Genomic DNA, 23,914 nt, shown 5'->3' on the forward strand with positions numbered 1-23,914 from the left:
GCGGCAGGATCCTGAAGACCCCCAGCGCGGAACATCCATCCGGACCGACGACTGAACGACGAATGACGGTTCCTTTAAGGGACGTCATCCAAGATGGCGTCCCTCGAATTCCGATTGGCTGATAGGATTCTATCAGCCAATCGGAATTAAGGTAGGAATTTTCTGATTGGCTGATGGAATCAGCCAATCAGAATCAAGTTCAATCCGATTGGCTGATCCAATCAGCCAATCAGATTGAGCTCGCATTCTATTGGCTGATCGGAACAGCCAATAGAATGCGAGCTCAATCTGATTGGCTGATTGGATCAGCCAATCGGATTGAACTTGATTCTGATTGGCTGATTCCATCAGCCAATCAGAAAATTCCTACCTTAATTCCGATTGGCTGATAGAATCCTATCAGCCAATCGGAATTCGAGGGACGCCATCTTGGATGACGTCCCTTAAAGGAACCGTCATTCGTCGTTCAGTCGTCGGTCCGGATGGATGTTCCGCGCTGGGGGTCTTCAGGATCCTGCCGCTTCGCTCCGGATGGAAGAAGATCGAAGATGCCGCTTGGAGAAGATGTTTGCCGGTCCGGATGTCCTCTTCTTGCCGGATAGGAGGAAGACTTTGGACCCTCTTCTGGACTTCTTCAGTGGATGTCTAGCCCCCGCTTGGGTTGGATGAAGATATCGGAGCCAGGACCGATCGGTGATACCTGGATAGTGAAGACAAGGTAGGAAGATCTTCAGGGGATTAGTGTTAGGTTTATTTAAGGGGGGTTTGGGTTAGATTAGGGGTATGTGGGTGGTGGGTTGTAATGTTGGGGGGGGTATTGTATGTTTTTTTTTACAGGCAAAAGAGCTGAACTTCTTGGGGCATGCCCCGCAAAGGGCCCTGTTCAGGGCTGGTAAGGTAAAAGAGCTTGTAACTTTTTTAATTTAGAATAGGGTAGGGAATTTTTTATTTTGGGGGGCTTTGTTATTTTATTAGGGGGCTTAGAGTAGGTGTAATTAGTTTAAAATTGTTGTAATATTTTTCTTATGTTTGTAAATATTTTTTTATTTTCTGTAACTTAGTTCTTTTTTATTTTTTGTACTTTAGCTAGTTTATTTAATTGTATTTATTTGTAGCAATTGTGTTTATTTAATTTATTGATAGTGTAGTGTTAGGTTAATTGTAGGTAATTGTAGGTAGTTTATTTAATTATTTTATTGATAGGGTAGTGTTAGGTTTAATTATATCTTAGGTTAGGATTTATTTTACAGGTATATTTGTTATTATTTTAACTAGGTAACTATTAAATAGTTCTTAACTATTTAATAGCTATTGTACCTAGTTAAAATAAAAACCAAGTTGCCTGTAAAATAAATATTAATCCTAAAATAGCTATAATATAATTATAATTTATATTGTAGCTATATTAGGGTTTATTTTACAGGTAAGTATTTAGCTTTAAATAGGATTAATTTATTTAATAAGAGTTAATTTATTTCGTTAGATGTAAATTATATTTAAGTTAGGGGGGTGTTAGTGTTAGGGTTAGACTTAGCTTTAGGGGTTAATACATTTATTAGAATAGCGGTGAGCTCCGATCGGAAGATTAGGGGTTAATAATTGAAGGTAGGTGTCGGCGATGTTAGGGAGGGCAGATTAGGGGTTAATACTATTTATGATAGGGTTAGTGAGGCGGATTAGGGGTTAATAACTTTATTATAGTAGCGCTCAGGTCCGCTCGGCAGATTAGGGGTTAATAAGTGTAGGTAGGTGTCGGCGACGTTGTGGGGGGCAGATTAGGGGTTAATAAATATAACATAGGGGTCGGCGATGTTAGGGCAGCAGATTAGGGGTACATAGGGATAACGTAGGTTGCGGCGGTTTACGGAGCGGCAGATTAGGGGTTAAAAGTGTAATGCAGGGGTCAGCGATAGCGGGGGCGGCAGATTAGGGGTTAATAAGTGTAAGGCTAGGGGTGTTTAGACTCGGGGTACATGTTAGGGTGTTAGGTGCAGACGTAGGAAGTGTTTCCCCATAGGAAACAATGGGGCTGCGTTAGGAGCTGAACGCTGCTTTTTTGCAGGTGTTAGGTTTTTTTTCAGCTCAAACAGCCCCATTGTTTCCTATGGGGGAATCGTGCACGAGCACGTTTTTGATGCCGGCCGCGTCCGTAAGCAACTCTGGTATCGAGAGTTGCATTTGCGGTAAAAATGCTCTACGCTCCTTTTTTGGAGCCTAACGCAGCATTTGTTTGAACTCTCGATACCAGAGTTAATTTTATGGTGCGGCCAGAAAAAAGCCCGCGGAGCGTTAACAGCCCTTTTACCGCCGAACTCCAAATCTAGGCCACTGTGTTTTACATATTCAGTTCATATACTTGATTTTATCTGAAAACATCATGTTGTTGCTTATATCATAAAAGGTTATGACTGCTATTATGTCTTTAAGTAAACTTACGAGGTATTTTCAAAATTGTTAAGATTTAATTAATTTTGTTCTGACCATATCAGGATCCTGTATCAGACAGTTTGTTAAAAATTCTCCTTATTTTTCATTTGAACATTTTTTGTTCTTTGTTTTTTTAATTTATAGCTTTTAGGAGTCTAGTCCTCCTATTAACTATCAGCTAGATTACGAGGGAAATTAACGACCGCAACATTTTTGGTGTTATTTCACCTCCCTATAGCGCTGCTATTACAGGTTTTATAAAAGCAGGCTTGCGCGGGCGATATGGTTGCGTGTGGTTGCAACAGCCAATAGGATTTTTTTCCTCTTTAATTCCTATTGGCTGATAGAAATCTTTCAGCCAATAGAAATGTAAGGGACGCCATCTTTGATGATGTCAATTAAAGGGAACCTTCATTTTCCAGTGACGACCATAAAAAGAGGATGCTCCATGGCGGATGTCTTGAAGATGGACCCGCTCTGTGCCGGATGGATGAAGATAGAAGATGCCGTCTGGATGAAGACTTATTTCCGCTTGGATGAGGACTTCGCCGGGTGGATGAAGATTGAAGAGGCCACATGGGTGAAGACTTCTTGCCGCTTGGATGAGAACTTCGCCGGCTGGATGAGGATGGATGTCCGGACTTTGATAACTGTAAGTGGATCGTCGGGGGTTAGTGTTAGGTTTTTTTAAGGGTTTTTTTGGATGTTTTTTTTTTAGGTTAGGGTTTTGGGCAATGTAAAATAGTTAAATGCCCCTTTAAGGGCAATGCCCATCCAAATGCCCTTTTCAGGGCAATGTTTAGCTTAGGTTTATTTAGATATTTGAGGGGTTTGGTTGGGTGGGTGGTGGGTTTTACTGTTGGGGGTGTATTTTTTTTACAGGTAAAAGAGTTGATTTCTTTGGGACAATGCCCCGCAAAAGGCCTTTTTAAGGGTCATTGGCAGTTTAGTGTAGGCTAGGGTTTTTTTTATTTTGGGGGGCTTTTTTATTTTGATAGGGCTATTAGATTAGGAGTAATTCATTTTTATTTTTGATAATGTGTTGTTTTTTTTTGTAAGTTAGAAAATTGTATTTTAATAATTTAATTTATTTCATTTTATTGTAATGTTAGTTTTTAGTGTAAGGCAGGTTAGGTTTTATTTTACAGGTAACTTTGTATTTATTTTAACTAGGTAGTTATTCAATAGTTAATAACTATTTACTAACTAGTCTACCTAGTTAAAATAAATACAAACTTACCTGTGAAATAAAAATAAAACCTAAGCTAGCTGTAATATAACTATTAGTAGTATGTATGTAAGTATGTATTTATTTTTAAATAGGAATTATTTAGTTAATAATTGTACAGTTTATTTAGATTTATTTTAATTATATATAAGTTAGGGGGTTTTAGGCTTAGGGTTATGTTAGGGTTATATTTAGGGTTAGGGTTACGTTAGGGTTAGGATTAGAGGTTAATATATTTATGTAGATTTAGTGATGTGGGAGGTCAGAGGTTTAGGGGTTAATAATTTATTTTAGTATATTTCGTTGTGGGGGGCTTGCGGTTTAGTGGTTAATAGGTTTATTATATCGGCGGTGTGGGTGGGCGGCAGATTAGGGGTTAATAATTTTATTTTAGTGTTTGCAATGCGGGAGGTGTGGTTTAGGGGTTAATAGGTTTAGTATAGTGGCGACGATGTCGGGGAACGGCGGTATAGGGGTTAATAAAAATTTTTAGTGCCTGCGATGTCCGCAGCAGCAGATTAGGGGTTAACAATTTTATTTTATTGTCTGTGATGCGGGAGAGCCTCGGTTTAGGGGTTAATAGGTAGTTTATGGGTGTTTAGTGTACTTTGTAGCAGTTTAGTTATGAGTTTTATGTTACAGATTAGTAATGTAAAACTCATAACTACTGACTTTAGATGGCGGTACGGATCTTGTCAGTATAGGGTGTACCGCTCACTTTTTGGCCTCCCAGGCAAACTCGTAATACTGGCGCTATGGGAGTCCCATTGAAAAAGTATTTTTTAAAAGTGCGGTACTGACGTTGCGTGACGGCAAAAAAGATATGCAGTACACCTATACTGACAAGACTTGTAATAGCGGCCTTAGGGAAAAAGGAGCGTTATGAAGCATAACAATGCTTTTTCACTCATAACGCAAAACTCGTAATCTTGCTGTATGCTAATAATCCTTTTCAAATCTGGATTTTAACATTTTTGCTCTTGAAGTTTTCTCCTATTCAATATACTATCTGTATTATATTCTAGAGATTGATTATTCTGATTCCCTCTTGGGACTGTACTACTAATTCTATGGAAATTGGTACATATTTTCAGGATTCTTTAGAATTTGAATATAACCTTAGTAGAGCATATTCACGTACTGTTTACATTTTTAGCTCAGCTTTATCTGTGGCTGACATTACTGTTCTCTCAACCTTTGTTAAACAGTTAGCATAAGCAGTTTCAGATTCTTAAGTATATTACTCTGTTTAATTACTTTAGATGTATTCATTTAATTATGTTTACTATATCTATTATTATGATTTCAAATATATTTTATTTTCTCTATCTTGTTAGGATAATAATTTGTTTGATTTCTATTATTTCCACTATTTCTGGAGGTTTAGAGTTTTTTTCTGCCCTACTTTTAGTCCAGTGATGTAGATCAGTTGTTGAATGTCCTGACTACAAATGCTTGTTCTAGATCCAAGGGTCATAGATTCATTTCCCAGCAGGGTTAATACAGCCCTTTGGCCTTTGAGGTCAATTTATTGTGTACCATTTATTTGGGTAATAATAACTACTGTTTTTATCAGTTGCTAATTTGGTTATCTCCAAGTGTAAGCACTAAAGAAGCTCTTTTTTGTATCCTTCTGGGAGAAAAACGCTATATAATTACTAGTTATTAGACTGCATTAAGGTGCAGTTCTCAAACCAGTCCTTCTGGGGGGCAGATTAAATTGTTTTTGGGTGAACTCAGTCCAAATTCTATATTATTCTTAGGGTTTGAATAGGTTTTTAGAATGAGACCTCCTATGGGAAGAATCTACCTTTCACAGTACACTCTGGGAATTGTTTTCAGGAGTGATTGTGCCAGTTCTTTTTGCAGGAACAAGGTTTGGGTTTCTATTCAATTCTATGGGCGCCATGTATTAAGAGGCGGGCGGACAGCTTCTTAACTCGCGAAGCTGTCTGCCCGCCTCCGCTACACATAGGCAGCGGATCTATTGATCCGCTTGCCCGTATGTACCATTACACACTCATCGGAGTGTGTAATGCCCGCCCCTTCAATCGCACGACCAATCACGCGACTGAAGGGGCTGTCAATCACCGAGAGCGAGCGTGCTCTCGGTGATTTTGCTTCGCCACCTAAGAGGTGGCGTAGGCTGTAGGAAGCAGCGGTCTAATGGCCGCTGCTTCTTACACTGCGGGAAGCAGGCTCGCATATGCGAACCTGCCCCGCAAAGGCTCCGGAGCAGCTTTCGCTGCTTCATACATGGAGCCCTATGTCCCAAAGAAGAAAGGTTTATTCAGTCCATTCTTGGATCTGAAGAGTTTTATATTGTTTTGTTAGAGGCAATTATAAGGACTATTATGCCTTTTTTGTTCAGGTCATTTCATGTCCACTCCATTTTTCAGGATGTTTATCTTCATATTTTATTTCATTCACTTGTGGATTCTGAGATTTTCTTTTTAAATAAGCTTTACCAATTTGTTCGCTTTTCCATTTTTCAAGTCTTTTCAAAGGTTCTTGGTGCCCTTCTTTCTGTCTTCAGACAGTAGGGTATTGTGGTGCTTCCTTATTTGGATGGTATCTTGGTATTAGCTTAAACTTTTCATTTGTTTAAGCCGGACAGATAGTTCAGCATGTTAATGCACTGTGACTGAGCTCTGTAGCAACCTGAGGGTTGCAGGTTCGATTCCCGGCGACGTCCATTCAGACTTTCATCCTTCCGAGTTTGATTAAATGAGCAGCGTCTTGAGTCCCTTATGGGTGATTAGATGCGCTTTACAAGTACCCAATACATACATATGTAAAAGCAGTGTTCAAATATATGGACTTTTCTTTTCGTGGAATCCCTCATAAATCAACTAAGTTTTGTTTCTTCAAGACATGGTTAGAGGACTTAATTTTCCTAAGAGTTTCGTGATTCCTTAGACAAGGGTCACTTATTTTTGGGTTTCTAGATGGACTCTGTGTTCATGTCTTTGTCTTTATCGGACAAAAGTCAATTGTAATTGGTGTTAGCCTGTCTAACGTACAGTCTAGAACTTTTCTTTCAGTGGCTATGTGCATGGAAGTTTTAGGTCTCATAACTGCAGCATCGGACATGGTTCCCTTTGCTTGTTTTTCATCTGAGATATTTGTTTGCTTTGCATACCGAATCAATGATACAGGGATTGTTTTTAGATATCACAGTTGATATTTTTAAATCCTAACACTCTACTCTCTCTGCTTTGGTAATTAGACTATCGTTGTTTTATTCAGGTGGCCTCCTTTTGTTCGTCCTTCCTGGACTGTGTTCTTAATGGATGCAAGTTTTACAGGTTGGGGAGCTGTCTGAGGGTCATTGACAGCACAAGGGGTTTGGAAACTTCAAGAGGCGAGGTTTCCAATCAATATTTTAGAACTCAGTGTTTTTTTTCAGAGCTCTTTCAGGCTTGGCCTCTTTTAGGAGAGAACCTTTTCATCTTTTGCTTTCAGACAGACAATATCACAACTGTGGCATATGTCAATCAACAATAGGGACTCGTAGTTCCTTAGCAATTAAGAAGTATCTTGAATACCTTCTTAGATGGAATTCATCTCCTGTCTATTTTCTACGATTCTTTATCTCAGGTTTAGACATTTGGGAGGTGGATTATCTCAGCTGTCAGTCTTTACATACGGGAGAGTGGTGTCTCTATACAGATGTGTTTTCTTAATTTCCCAGGTACCTTTTCAGGTCCAGGGATCCACAGGTGGAGATGGTGGATGCATTTGCAGTGTCTTGGTTTTGCAACCTGACTACATCTTTCCACCTCTCTTTTTTTCTTCCAAAGGTGATTTCCAAGATCATATTGGAACAGTGTCATGTGTTTCTGATAGCATCAGCATGGCCTCACCGGTTTGGTATGTGAATCATTTTTGGATGTCCAGTTGCCATCCTTGGCCGCTTTCTCATTGGCCAGCCCGCTTGTTTTAGGGGCTATTTTTCCATTGGGATCTCAAATTACTAATTTGGTAGTATGGAAATTGATTAGTGTTTAGTCATAGAGGTTTCTCTAACTCAGTTTTTATCACTATGTTGCAGGCTTATAAGTCTGTTTCAAGGAACATGTATTATCAGGTTTGGATAACCTATATTTTATAGTGTTCTTCTCATAAATTCTCTTGGCATTCTTTTAGAATTCCTAGGATATTACAGTTTTTCAGAATAGTTTGGATAAGTTTGTCTGCAAATGTTTTGAAGGGACAAAACTCTGTTCTTTCTGTTTTATTTTCTAGAAAGCTTGTTTGAACTTCCTGATATTCATTGTTTTGTTCAGGCTTTGGTTGGTATCAAGCCTGTTCATTTATTAACTTCTCCTTTTTGGAGTGTTATTTGGTTTAAATATTTAGCAGGCTCCTTTCTTTTGAGCCTATATTTTCTTTGAAGATTATCTACTTTCTTGGAAAGTGTTGTTTCTTTTGACTATCTCTTCTGCTACAAGAGTTTCTGATTTATCAGCTCTCTCTTGTGTGTCTCCTTATCTGATTTTTTCATCTAGATAAGTTGTTTTGTGGACTTCTTTTTTTCCTAAGATTGTGAATTTGAACAAATTGTTGTTCCTTATTTGTGTCCTAATCCTTAAGAATTCTTTGAGAGTTCTTTACATCCTTTGGATGTTTAAAAAGCTTTATAATTCTATATCGAGGTTACTAAGATTTCAGAAGACTTCTAGTCTATTTGTTGTTTTTCTGGTTCCAGAATAGGTTATGAAGCCTCTGCCATTTCTTTGGCATCCTGGTTAAAGCTTTTGTTTTTCAAGGCTTATTTTGAGGCAAGGCAGGCTCCGCCTCAGAGATTTACAGCTCATTCTTCTAAGTTCAGTCACCATTTCTTGGGCTTTTTCAGAATGAAGCTGAGGTTGATCAAATTTGCAAATTTTGTCTTCTTTGCATACTTTTATTATTTTTACAATTTTTTATGTCTTTTGCTTCTTTTGAAGCAGTCTTTGGTAGAAAAAGTTCTTAAGGCAACTGGTTCAGTTTGATTCTACTGCTATTGATTTAAGTTTTTTGAGAAAAACTTAATTATTGTGTGAATTTATTTTCTCACTGGTAATAGCTGTTGTTATTTTATCCCTCCCTCTGTAGTGACTCTTCTGTGGACTTCCACATCTTGGGTATTTCTATCCCATACATCACTAGCTCATGGACTCTTGCCTATTACATGAAAGAAAACATAATTTATGTAAGAACTTACCTGATAAATTAATTTCTTTCATATTGGCAAGAGTCCATGAGGCCCACCCTTTTTATGGTGGTTATGTTTTTTTTGTATAAAAGCACAGTTATATTTCCAGTTCCTCTTTTTGTATGCTTTTTTACTCCTTATTTTATCACCCCACTACTTGGCTATTGGTTAAACTGAATTGTGGGTGTGGTGAGGGGTGTATGAAACTTTGCTCCTCCTGGTAGGATTGTATATCCCATACGTCACTAGCTCATGGACTCTTGCCAATATGAAATAAATGAATTTATCAGGTAAGTTCTTACATAAATTATGTTTTTTGCTCCATTAACTTCTATTGGGGAATATGTGAATGTGCACGTGATATTCTAACTTTGGCTTTTTGAGCGCATCGGGTTAGCGCTCATGCGAAAACTGTTTGTTGTCAACTTGTAATACGAGCGCTACCCGACACTCGCAAAAAGCTTACTTCTAGCGGAGATAGCTTGAGAGTGGGAGAGTTAAATATTACATTTTAGAACTGATTTCAAACTTATAAGTTATCATCAAAGTATATTTAAAATGGCACCAATTGCCTTATTTAGATGAGCCAATCTGGCTTTAGCCTGCAGACAACAAGGCTAGCCACTGTCACATAATGTTAGTACAAAGTACATTGTTTCCCTGAGTATAAAATACATTGTTTCGCAAATGTTATCAGGTAAAGACAGTTAGGGACAGATATTGGGGCAGGGTGCATTTTAAGTTCTGAGAATCGTAAAATCATCAATTTTTATATTTAAAGGGACAGTCAAGTCCAAAAAAAACTTTCATTTTTCAAATAGGGCATGTAATTTTAAACAACTTTCCAATTTACTTTTATCAACAATTTTGCTTTGTTCTCTTGGTATTCTAGTTGAAAGCAAACCTAGGAAGGCACACATGATAATTTCTAAGCCCTTGAAGGCCGCCTCTATTTTATTTACTTTTCACAGCAGAAGAGAGCAAGCTCATGTAGGTCATATAGATAGCATTGTGATCACGCTCGTGGCTAGTGGCAGACACTGCACTAATTGGCTAAAATGCAAGTCAATAGATAATAACTAAAAGTCATGTGATTAGGGGCGGTCAGAAGATGCTTAGATACAAGTTAGTCACAGAAGTAAAAAGTGTATTAATATAACAGTGTTGGTTTTGCAAAACTGGGGAATGGGTAAGGGATTATCTATCTTTTTAAACAACAAAAATTCTGGTGTTGACTGTCCCTTTAAATTATATGAAATAGGAAATTAATAATGAAAAAATAAGTTTTTTTCATTATGCATAATTAAACATTTGGTTTAAATCACAAGTTGTTTCCTGTTTACTGTCCCTGTAGAAATACACATTTAACTGATAAAAAAATATAATAATTCATATTTTGCTTAAAATAATTTGCTTATGACAACTCAAAAAGTTGAGTATTTTTTATACCGTTAAAACGATAAATTAATAACTATCATTCCTTTAGAGACAACGTATCTTATCCATGATTATTAACCTAGATATGCAGTATATTTAACAAGTGCATATATCTATTTTTAAACATGCCATGACTTATTGCGGAAATTCATTATTTATTACTTCTTTTCCAAGTACTAAGCATTAATTCATATTAACGGTATTACTACTTGGCCTATTATAGATTCTTCGTTAATTGCTGGAAATCTATTACATTTTAACATACTCTTAGATATACACTGATATTAGTATTAGTCAGAAAAAGACTATACTAGATAGATAGATAGATAGATAGATAGATAGATAGATAGATAGATAGATAGATAGATTGATATGTAATGAGAATTAACAAATTATATAAATAATCTATATAGTTTTAAAGGAACACTAAACCCCAAATTTTTCTTTCATGAATTAGATAGATAGAGCATACATTTTAAGTAACTTTCTAATTTACTTTTGTTATCAAATGAGCAGTATTGCCTTGGTATCCTTTGGTGAAGCAGCAACAGTACACTAGTGAGAGCTAGCTGAAGATATTAGGTGAATCAATGTCAAAAGGCATATATGTGCATCTCCTCAGCTTATGCAAGTATGCTACTCAACAAATTATACCAAGAGAATGAAGCAATTTAGATATTTGGAGAAAATGTAAAAAGTTGTTTAAAATTAGAGCTATCTGAATCATGAAAGAAACATTTTGGATTTCATGTCTCTATAATTGAACAATAGCACAATGAACCACATGTCACTATTTCATAGCAGATTGTAAACTTATAAGTTTAGGCATACAAAGAGTTACAGTTACACATTCATATTTACAGTATTAATGTAAGTATGCATTGAAGGTGCCATCCATCACCAGTTTTTGTACAACCAATTCAGTTTTACTCCTGCACTGCATCACAAGCTGTAGGCATTATTATTGGCGCCCTTGCCTGAATCAAGTTTTTAGGCCTAATGAAACAGCCCTTGGGAGGCTGTGAAACACGTCACCTGTGTTTCATTTGACTTTATTAAAAAAATATCATCACACCTTGTTATGTTCTGTTCTTCAAGCTATACATTGATCCATCCCTCTTATTTATACAAAATGTTTTGCTGTGGAGAGCTCCTGATTTCTGGGAGATACGTTTTTCTGAAAAACCATGAGGTTCTAGTCAGCCTTTATAGCACTATTGTTTGCGAGTGCCCTTTTCATCTGAATCTTATTAGATCTTTTGTGACTCTACTAGGCCATTATGGCGCCCTTGTTTATTTATTTAATCATTGCAGAATCTTCTATCAAGTGTTAACCATGACCTTATACAAGGAGCTGCTTCAGCATGAAAACTACAGAGTAACCTTTTCTTGGACTAGTTTACAAAACTATCATGTGTTGTTACTTTAGAGATCTTTTTTTGGATTTGCTTATAATATTATCACTAATTGTGATTTTTTTTTTTGGGCCGCCCCTATATTTACATTTCTTGTACTGTACACTTTTTATACACATTTATTTATTGTTATACAAATATGACACCCTTACTAAAGTAGGGCATGGCAGCACTGTATATAAAAAAATATTGCTTTATTGAGAACAAACAACCTTAAAATCCACCTTTTCCTTTACAGAAGAACCAAGGTACAGCAGTACCTTCCCAGACAGGTCAAATTATGGATGTGTACATAAAGTTAACCTCACATGCTAGCATGTCCCATAGCCGGCAATATTAACAGTCAAATAGATCACAGTCCGAGCACTTAAGTGTCAAAAAACACGCTCCGGTGACTATCAACTAGCAACTTCTTAGTAAGTATTTATCATGGGACAGCTGATGTGACAGATACTAGAACAAAATGTCCATATTATCTGTTTGTAGGTGATAAATAGTGGTGTTCCTCCTCGCATCCCACAACCACACTGCAAGACTTAGGAGCCACTCCGCTTACCTTTCACCATGATCTCTGGTTCCAGTGCCTAATGAGCCTCCTCTTTGCTCACGCATCGTGCGTGGTGGTTACCGCGGTGCTTCACTTGCGAGATCCACACTGCAAGTCTTGAAGCCGCTCAACTAGCTTATTCGCTGTGGTTACAGATTCCGGTGCCCAATAGGCCTCCTTTTACTCATGGGTTTGTACGTGGTAGCTGACAGGGAACTTCACTTGCATAACCTGTGGATAGGGAGTGTGCTTTTTTACACTAAAGTGCTCGGACTGTGATCTATTTGACTGATAATATTGTCGGCTATGGGACATGCTATCATGCGAGGTTAACTTTATGTGCACATCCGTATTTTTACCTATTTGAGAAGGTACTGTCTTTTGTAAAGGAAAAGGTGGATTTTAAGGTTGTTTGTCTCAATAAAGCAATCATTTTTTATATACAGTGCTGCCGTGTCCTACTTTAGTAAGGGTATCATATTTGTATAACACTTACTCTTTTTGTTTTCTAAGTGTATATATTTTCAATATTGGGGCTGAAGCACGTATATTAATTGCTAAATTCATAGATTTTGACCGGGTGCACCCTACATATAGAAATTCACATTTATAAAAAAGGGCTTGTGCCGTGCTTGGCACATCGCGGCCTCCTTTTAGGGGGCTGTGGTGCGGAATCGATATCAAGAGATTTCGGAAGCAAAATTTTTGTTACGGGGGCTGCTTGTGATCGTTATTCCGAAAAAAAAAAAAAAAGAAATTCACATTTATGTATAGCCTGAATAAATGTTAAGGAAGCATTGTGTTAATTTAAATTTAAATAAATTCTTCAGTATTAGTTTTGTTCTCCATGGTAGTACTCACTGGCTGATGAGGACAGCTATCTTATTTTTTTTGAAAGGGAAACCATTATACTGTACAATTTCCATATTACGGAAGCTGATTTGTACTAACGTACTAGTTTTAAAATGTATTTTTGTACTCTTATGATTAGGCTATGCAATATTTTGTTTGTATTTTTCATTTATTTTTGACCATTATTATATTAACCCCTTCTTGCCGGTACAATCGTGTTCACATTGAAACAAAGTTCCGATGTAAACACTATTAGTAAATATGAAATCACTTGATCGTTTATGCAATTACGTGACTTAAGGCCGGGACTGGATCATGACGTACTGTCTATGCTGCTATGCACGCCCCCCCCCTCAGGCTGATCCTTGCCTACGTCAAAGGTGAAAGCTTCAGGACACCGTATATGGTAGCATGGAATGTCCCAACACCATGAAGGGGTTAATGACTGTCTGTCTATATATTCTGTTAGAACAGAACCTAATTACAATTTTTGAGTCCCATTTATTTATCAAGGTGGAAAATGAACTGCTGGAAATTGAGTCTTGAATGAACATATGTATCATTTAATAAAAAATCATTTAGTGGGATGTATTATTTATAAAGAAGGAAAAGGACACAAAGCAGAGCAAGATGTAGTATGTTTACTTAAAAATAAATATTTACAGTTAATGTTTTTTTTTCATTCTTACCTTGACTTGATTTTCTCCTTTCATCCAGGAAACAGATGGCTTTGGGTTTCCAAGGGTATTACAAGGAAGAACGGCTTTTACTCCCTCGATTAGTTTTATATTAATTGGTGGACGAGTGATTTTTGGTTCTGAAAGAAAATGTAATCTATCTTGGGTAAACATATTTCCAAACTTTTCTATAGTATATACTAGATATTTTTTCTTTGAGAACATCTTCAGATTCCTATAGCCTTGATAAATTATTACACAATTCTTCAAAAGTTTGTTTCTGCTAAAAACTGCTCTGAAATTGCACACATTGGCCTAGATTTGGAGTTCGGCGGTAGCCGTCAAAACCAGCGTTAGAGGCTCCTAACGCTGGTTTTGGCCGCCCGCTGGTATTTAGAGTCAGTCAGTAAAGGGTCTAACGCTCACTTTTCAGCCGCGACTTTTCCATACCGCAGATCCCCCTACGCCATTTGCGTAGCCTATCTTTTCAATGGGATCTTTCTAACGCCGGTATTTAGAGTCGTTTCTGAAGTGAGCGTTAGAGCTCTAACGACAAAACTCCAGCCGCCTGAAAATAGCAGGAGTTAAGAGCTTTCTGGCTAACGCCGGTTCATAAAGCTCTTAACTACTGTACCCTAAAGTACACTAACACCCATAAACTACCTATGTACCCCTAAACCGAGCTCCCCCCACATCGCCGCCACTCGATTAAAATTTTTAACCCCTAATCTGCCGACCGCCACCTACGTTATACTTATGTACCCCTAATCTGCTGCCCCTAACCCCGCCGACCCCTATATTACATTTATTAACCCCAAACCTGCCCCCCACAACGTCGCCGCCAGCTACTTAAAATAATTAACCCCTAATCTTCCGACCGCAAAGCGCCGCCACCTACGTTATCCCTATGTACCCCTAATCTGCTACCCCTAACACCGCCGACCCCTATATTATATTTATTAACCCCTAATCTGCCCCCCTCAACGTCGCCGACACCTGCCTACACTTATTAACCCCTAATCTGCCGAGCGGACCTGAGCGATACTATAATAAAGTTATTAACCCCTAACCCGCCTCACTAACCCTATCATAAATAGTATTAACCCCCTAATCTGCCCTCCCTAACATCGCCGACACCTAATTTCAATTATTAACCCCTAATCTGCCGACCGGAGCTCACCGCTATTCTAATAAATTGATTAACCCCTAAAGCTAAGTCTAACCCTAACACTAACACCCCCCTAACTTAAATATAATTTACATCTAACAAAATAAATTAACTCTTATTAAATAACTTATTCCTATTTAAAGCTAAATACTTACCTGTAAAATAAATCCTAATATAGCTACAATATAAATTATAATTACATTATAGCTATTTTAGGATTAATATTTATTTTACAGGCAACTTGGTATTTATTTTAACTAGGTACAATAGCTATTAAATAGTTAAGAACTATTTAATAGTTACCTAGTTAAAATAATAACAAATTTACCTGTAAAATAAATCCTAACCTAAGATATAATTAAACCTAACACTACCCTATCAATAAAATAATTAAATAAACTACCTACAATTACCTACAATTAACCTAACACTACACTATCAATAAATTAATTAAACACAATTGCTACAAATAAATACAATTAAATAAACTAGCTAAAGTACAAAAAATAAAAAAGAACTAAGTTACAAAAAATAAAAAAATATTTACAAACATAAGAAAAATATTACAACAATTTTAAACTAATTACACCTACTCTAAGCCCCCTAATAAAATAACAAAGCCCCCCAAAATAAAAATTTCCCTACCCTATTCTAAATTAAAAAAGTTACCAGCTCTTTTACCTTACCAGCCCTGAACAGGGCCCTTTGCGGGGCATGCCCCAAGAATTTCAGCTCTTTTGCCTGTAAAAGAATAAATACAATACCCCCCCCCAACATTACAACCCACCACCCACATACCCCTAATCTAACCCAAACCCCCCTTAAATAAACCTAACACTAAGCCCCTGAAGATCTTCCTACCTTGTCTTCACCATCCAGGTATCACCGATCCGTCCTGGCATCCGGTGCTGAAGAGGTCCAGAAGAGGCTCCAAAGTCTTCCTCCTATCCGGCAAGAAGAGGACATCCGGACCGGCAAACATCTTCTCCAAGCGGCATCTTCGATCTTCTTCCATCCGGTGCGGAGCGGGTCCATCTTGAAGCAGGCAACGCGGATCCATCCTCTTCTTCCGATGTCTCCCGACTAATGACGGTTCCTTTAAGGGACGTCATCCAAGATGGCGTCCCTCGAATTCCGATTGGCTGATAGGATTCTATCAGCCAATCGGAATTAAGGTAGGAATTTTCTGATTGGCTGATGGAATCAGCCAATCAGAATCTAGTTCAATCCGATTGGCCGATCCAATCAGCCAATCAGATTGAGCTCGCATTCTATTGGCTGATCGGAACAGCCAATAGAATGCGAGCTCAATCTGATTGGCTGATTGGATCAGCCAATCGGATTGAACTTGATTCTGATTGGCTGATTCCATCAGCCAATCAGAAAATTCCTACCTTAATTCCGATTGGCTGATAGAATCCTATCAGCCAATCGGAATTCGAGGGACGCCATCTTGGATGACGTCCCTTAAAGGAACCGTCATTAGTCGGGAGACATCGGAAGAAGAGGATGGATCCGCGTCGCCTGCTTCAAGATGGACCCGCTCCACACCGGATGGAAGAAGATCGAAGATGCCGCTTGGAGAAGATGTTTGCCGGTCCGGATGTCCTCTTCTTGCCGGATAGGAGGAAGACTTTGGAGCCTCTTCTGGACCTCTTCAGCACCGGATTATGGATCGCCAACCCCCGCTTGGGTTGGATGAAGATGTTGGAGCCAGGACGGATCGGTGATACCTGGATGGTGAAGACAAGGTAGGAAGATCTTCAGGGGCTTAGTGTTAGGTTTATTTAAGGGGGGTTTGGGTTAGATTAGGGGTATGTGGGTGGTGGGTTGTAATGTTGGGGGGGGGGTATTGTATTTATTCTTTTACAGGCAAAAGAGCTGAAATTCTTGGGGCATGCCCCGCAAAGGGCCCTGTTCAGGGCTGGTAAAGTAAAAGAGCTTGTAACTTTTTTAATTTAGAATAGGGTAGGGAATTTTTTATTTTGGGGGGCTTTGTTATTTTATTAGGGGGCTTAGAGTAGGTGTAATTAGTTTAAAATTGTTGTAATATTTTTCTTATGTTTGTAAATATTTTTTTATTTTCTGTAACTTAGTTCTTTTTTATTTTTTGTACTTTAGCTAGTTTATTTAATTGTATTTATTTGTAGGTATTGTGTTTAATTAATTTATTGATAGTGTAGTGTTAGGTTAATTGTAGGTAATTGTAGGTAGTTTATTTAATTATTTTATTGATAGGGTAGTGTTAGGTTTAATTATATCTTAGGTTAGGATTTATTTTACAGGTAAATTTGTTATTATTTTAACTAGGTAACTATTAAATAGTTCTTAACTATTTAATAGCTATTGTACCTGGTTAAAATAATTACAAAGTTGCCTGTAAAATAAATATTAATCCTAAAATAGCTACAATGTAATTATAATTTATATTGTAGCTATATTAGGATTTATTTTACAGGTAAGTATTTAGCTTTAAATAGGAATCATTTATTTAATAAGAGTTAATTTATTTCGTTAGATAAAAATTATATTTAACTTAGGGGGGTGTTAGTGTTAGGGTTAGACTTAGCTTTAGGGGTTAATCCATTTATTAGAATAGCGGTGAGCTCTGCTCGGAAGATTAGGGGTTAATAATTGAAGTTAGGTGCCGGCGATGTTAGGGAGGGCAGATTAGGGGTTAATACTATTTATGATAGGGTTAGTGAGGCGGATTAGGGGTTAATAACTTTATTATAGTAGCGCTCAGGTCCGCTCGGCAGATTAGGGGTTAATAAGTGTAGGCAGGTGTCGGCGACATTGAGGGGGGCAGATTAGGGGTTAATAAATATAATATAGGGGTCGGCGATGTTAGGGCAGCAGATTAGGGGTACATAGGGATAACGTAGGTTGCGGCGGTTTACGGAGCGGCAGATTAGGGGTTAAAAAAAATATGCAGGGGTCAGGGATAGCGGGAGCGGCAGATTAGGGGTTAATAAGTGTAAGGTTAGGGGTGTTTAGACTCGGGGTACATGTTAGAGTGTTAGGTGCAGACGTAGGAAGTGTTTCCCCATAGGAAACAATGGGGCTGCGTTAGGAGCTGAACGCTGCTTTTTTGCAGGTGTTAGTTTTTTTTTCAGCTCAAACAGTCCCATTGTTTCCTATGGGAGAATCGTGCACGAGCACGTTTTTGAGGCCGGCCGCGTCCGTAAGCAACTCTGGTATCGAGAGTTGCATTTGCGGTACAAATGCTCTACGCTCCTTTTTTGGAGCCTAACGCAGCATTTGTTTGAACTCTCGATACCAGAGTTAAATTTATGGTGCGGCCAGAAAAAAGCCCGCAGAGCGTTAACAGCCCTTTTACCGCCGAACTCCAAATCTAGGCCATTGACTTTTTATTATAACAACAATCTATACTATAATTGTGTTTGTAAGTGTCCGTCGCCGTCGGCAGTTGCGCATGCATCCTCAAAGGAATGTTGGATGCGCGTGCAGCCGCCTCGCGGCGACAGACAGCTTCAGGAGCTCCAACTCTCAGCTGTAACATAACATAATATTATTGATATTCTAAGCATAGAACATTTGCAAGTGAAGTTCAGTTGTAGGCTGACTTCTACAGGTTTATTAAAGTTGAACAAAATAGATTTAAGACTTTAAGTAATCTAACAAAGACATTGTTCATGAGGATTTACAGTAAATGTATTTGCTCTTAAAAATAATTTAAAGATTCTATGAAAAGTCTTTTTTAATTTGTTCAGAATAATTTTAGCAGTGTTTATAGACCTTTGTATGTTACAGTATGTAGGTCATTGCTAAGTTGAAATGTTATATGAAACATACTTTTTTTCTCTGAAGTATGTGATGAAGTGTTGCAAACCAGTGAAAGGGTTAATATGTTAAACATGACAGTTGTTTGCTGTTTGCAGGAACTGGACTGATAAACAGATCTTATTTCTATGGACAGATTATTTCATGCAGATTTGTAAAACAGAAATATATAAGAAAAAAAAAGATTAACTAATTCTCTTTTATGAAAAACCATATTGGAATTGTACCATGACTAGAAATGCTAAAAACCTTTGATTAGCAAAACCTAGATCAAAAACTGCTACATGCATGTTTATGAAATTTGGAATGAGGATAGTTACAAATATTATTCTGTATGGTGCTGTAGCCTTAAAGATGATGTCCTATTACCTGTCCCTTGTATAGTGGAAGCTACGCTGCACACACACTACGTATACCCAAACACACTCTACACTCACACATACAATAAACACACATGCTGCACACAATGGGCCCCATTTATCAAAGCTTTAACATTTAGACAATCAGTGGTTTCAATACGTCCACTGAACTTGCTTTAGTGATTACACATCCGACTTTAAAATTGATCACAAATGAGACTTAAAACGCTTGCGTCACAAAGCTGCAAGGGAAATAATAACACTCAGGTGCAAAAATTATATACACTTGCAGAGTTTGGCAGCCTTGAACTACCCCTACTCTCTCCTCTCTATTTTTTGTCTCTCCTCTCTTTTTTTATTTCCCTCTTAACTTTCTTCTTCTCTCTCTTTATTCTCTTCTTTCTCACTCTCCTCTATAAACTTTTGTCCATTTTTTTTTCTCTTCTTTCTGTCCAATCTCTCTCTCCCTTCTTTTCTCTCTATATTTTTCACTATTTTTTGCCCTCTCTCCTCATTCTTCTTCTTTCATCAATCTCCAATCTTTCTCACTTCTTGTTTGCTCCTTTCTTTACCCACTCTTTTCACTCTTCATTCTCTCTCTTTCTATATTTTTGCTCTACTCTTTCAGAGAACTCCAGAGCAATTCATATTCAGATGTATTTGGTTAATTTTTGCATTGTTTTGTGTCGAGGGGCCTAATATTTGAGCCTTTCCTAAGGCTTCACTAACTCAAGAGCCATCTCTATGCATATATAAACTTTCATACACTTTGTATTATTATCAATAAGTGATTATAAAAATGTCTTTGCATCTTCCTAACAAAATAGAATACTTAAGACAGCTGTATCTGAGCTTTGCAGGAGGTTTAGAATTCATACAAGGAAAATCCATTTTGTTGCTACATTATCTATATCAGTTGTTTCAAAGAGATCAGAGAGTGACTGTCAGGCTAACTAATTGGGTGTTAAAGAAAGAACAACTGTTGTCATGCACAGAACTCCTTTTACCCTTATTGAAACACTTACTCATCTTCACTTGTAAAGCCCCACAGCTTTCTGCAGGGTCTCCCACATCATTTTTAGCCACACAGCAGTACTCCCCATCATCACTCTCCTCAACACTAAGAATTGTCAGGAGCTGGCCTTTTTCACGGATGTTGTAGCGTGTGTCAAACAAGCTGTGGAAAGAAATTATGTTAAATACAATCAATAAAGACTAAAAATATGGTTGCTAACTTGTATACAAATTTGCTCATTTTTAATTGAGACAAATATACAGTGTTTTAATTAGATTTTGCAGTAGAGACAATAAATATCGTTGTTTTTGTTTTTTAGTCTATTCGCTCATTCTACACTATCAGCTGTGCAGGATACATACGAACATTTTTAATAACTTCCTTCTAATCTAATGAGACATTAAACAATGCAGATGTATTTTTTTTTAAATATGTTTTTAAATTTTGAAAAAGTAAAGTTTTAGTGTCCATAAAACAATGGATGCCATGTTGTAATCTAGGTTTCCATCTCTGCTGGGTATGCAACCAATGACTATGTAAATTATATCAGTGTTAAAGGGACACTGAACCCAAATGTTTTCTTTGATGATTCAGATAGAGCATGCAATTGTAAGCAGCTTTTTAATTTACTCCTATTATCAATTTTTCTTCATTCTCTTGCTATCTTTATTTGAAAAGTAATTGTGTACGTTTAGAAGCCGGCCCATTTTTGGTTCACAACCTGGGCTGTCCTTGCTGATTGGAGAGCACCAATAAACAAGTGCTGCCCAGGGTACTAAACAATAAAATTAAAATGGAAATGCATTCATGTGGATTCCAATTTTGGCTGGAAAGTTCCTTTAACTACCTAATTAAGTGTCATATATGAATTATTCCTCATTTATGTCCTTTTAAAGTATGGTTTAAAGAAGTTTAAGATAAAAATGTTTGATAGATTTTGAAGTATACTAGAATAAGAAATATATATGTTGATAGTCTTATGTGACCAATTACCATCAGCTTTTTCTTCATGTTCATAAATAAGTCAATATACTAGAAATATATATATACACCAGGGGTCACAAAATCTGTTGAAAATTTAGGAGCCAGTAAGAAAATTTAGGAGCAAGACAGTGGTATTTGTATATAGATATATGGAGAATAACCCAAAAGGTTAGGAGCAAGAGATTAAATTCTAGGAGACAGTGGCTCCTTGGCTCCTGGGTTTGTTGAGCCCTGATATACACATTAAACTAAAAATTGGATTACATTTATGAAGATTTGATAAAAAAAATACTTTAGGCTTCTGCCAAGGTCAAAATATATTTAAATTAATAACAAGCAATCACTAGAAGGAGTGTTGAACAAAAATATTGTTTCACAATCACTGTATAAAACATACAATGATTATTCAACAATGGAGAATTAGCATTTTTTTATATAATCTTTTCACATTGTTTTTCTTTTCTGTGTGACTTAATTAATAAATTGCGTGAATCCAGTAATTGTACAGTTATATAAATATTTTTGCACATCATTCATCAGATTGTCAGTTGCTTTTAAAAAAGTGTCAGATGTTTTTCCACAATTTACTTTAAATGTCACAAACCTAGATTTTCTAATAAATATTACACCACAAGAAATCTACCTTCCTCTCTATAGGCCCGTCCTCTCTAAAGTAATTAAAACATGCAACCTTTTTGAAAATGCACGCAAATCCTATCTAGAAATGTTCAACAACTGTCAAGCTTATTACGTTATAAACATCCCTGTAGGATCAAAGATCATAGAACACTTGAGCTATGATGTAAAAATAATAAACTAATATAATTGTTAACATGCAACCTAGTTAACAGGTTTTTTTTTTTCAGCAGGGCTCTTCATAAACCATCAGATATATTTTATACCTTGGCCCTTTTGTTAAAATGTTCATATTGGAACAGTGAAAAGTGGCATTATAGAAAATTACAAATTGTAAAGCTTTATCTGATATTATTCATCAGGGAAAGCTAACAGGTGATACATGAGCTATATACTGCCTTCCGCACTAGTTTTTGCAGCCGATGTGGAAAAAGCAAAACTACTTTTTCTGATTTATGTAAATATCTTCTGATTACTGTACTCCACTACTGTATACTTAGGGCTAGATTACAAGTGGAACGCTAAACAGGCGCACGATAAATAAGATTGTGGTAGCAATTAGCACTCAGAAAATTAACCTGAAATCAGATCTCTGGTTAATTTTCTAAATGTTCCCAAAATGGCACAAATGTAGTTTTTAAAAAAAAAAATATATATATTTTTTAGCATTTTTTAAATAAAAAAAAACTGCACAAAGCAGTTTTTAGGGGTTAAAATTGCCTTTACATTACAGTCTATGGGGGTCTGTGTGTATATATATATTCTACTTATATACTTATATACATATATATATATATTTATATGTTAATATGTGTATATACACATATAAATACATAAATATATATGTATATAATCATATACATATAAAATTAACATTTGCTGTACATCGCTGCACAAGGTTCTTCTCATGCCGTGTCTCACAAGGTTCCCAGTGGAGCTGGTATTACTAAGTGGAGCACAAATATTGCTTTTGCGAAAGCAATATTTTACGCTCCCTTGTAATTTAGCCCTTTAAGTTATACCACTATGCAATATGTTGGCTCTTTAAAAATAAATGATAATGTGAATCATAGTTTTTTTGTGGCCCAAGAAATGCAGAACTAGATCTGTTAGGTGTAAAGTGAAAAATTGTAAGATGTTTAAATGTATCACACACAGGAAAACTACATTTAAATCAGACTCTACGAATTGTGTCCTAAGCCACAGATGGTCTGAGCATTTTCAGAAATATGAAGGCTAACTTTCTTTATTATAATGTGTCCCGACATTGTAATATCCAACATGGTGGTGATCTTAATTGCTTTAGCATTACTCCTATTAAACACATTTTACCTTTCCATAGATATAATAGATTCACAAGGCTGTGCCAGAGGGAGACTTTCTGGATTTATAAGTTTCATACACTTCAGCCTTATGGTCTAAATTTAAATATATATTTAGCTACTTTCTAATCACCACAATATTATTATAGGCTGCATCACAACATATGAGTTTGATTATTTACAATTAAATTTTGATTCTTATTTTTTTGAGTAAAGATTCACATCAAACATAAAATGTTGTAGGAGTACTAATACACATATGTAGAGACATTATACTCTTATTGTCATTTGTGTTATGTTTATATGATTTATTAGGGAATCCTATTTTTGGTCACTTCATATACTATATTTGTATATGGTTTAATTTTATCCATCTATTCAGGATATATTATCACGCTATTTTATATATTTACACGCTAATATTATAGCATGAATAAGATGGCATTTTATTCCAATACAGTATATCCAAACCATGCTGTGTCACCAGTAAAAAAATAAATGCTTCCCAGGTGTTTGCCTAATAGGTTTGGTACACACTATGATAGTGTTTTTGATAGGGGAAAAAAAAAACTGCATTTCTGTATTTCGCTGTAGATTCTATTTTCATATAGATGATATCTTAATGTTCTTTTCATATAGATAGTATCTTATTGTATAGTTAGAATGTTGCAATGCTGCATGGTAAATGTTTTTACTTGCTATGTGTGTTTACAATTATAAAAATAATTGCTTGTTTTATATCAATTGTGATCCTTTGACAAGCCATATAGGCGTTTTTTACCTGTATGACGTCACAAGGGCTGTATCTTTTATTTTACCTATAAGGTTTCTATTGGAGCAGAA

The 23,914-nt window shown here is 36.6% G+C and overlaps 1 protein-coding gene and 1 pseudogene across 1 annotated transcript in view; one reads left to right on the top strand and one right to left on the bottom strand.

Annotated features, from left to right (window-relative positions):
• MUSK (muscle associated receptor tyrosine kinase) overlaps positions 1 to 23,914 on the bottom strand; it is a 329,242-nt gene that overhangs the window by 284,492 nt on the left and 20,836 nt on the right. Inside the window, exons 3-4 of the mRNA XM_053700005.1 lie at positions 20,140 to 20,291; positions 13,796 to 13,923 (exon numbers count right to left, since the gene is read on the bottom strand). Of these exons, the coding sequence (XP_053555980.1) occupies positions 13,796 to 13,923; positions 20,140 to 20,291 (280 nt within the window). The remainder of the gene's footprint in view (positions 1 to 13,795; positions 13,924 to 20,139; positions 20,292 to 23,914) is intronic.
• Positions 12,867 to 13,032, top strand: LOC128650694 (uncharacterized; annotated as a pseudogene).

This window comes from Bombina bombina, chromosome 2 (assembly GCF_027579735.1).
Source record: "Bombina bombina isolate aBomBom1 chromosome 2, aBomBom1.pri, whole genome shotgun sequence".
NCBI lineage: Eukaryota > Metazoa > Chordata > Amphibia > Anura > Bombinatoridae > Bombina > Bombina bombina.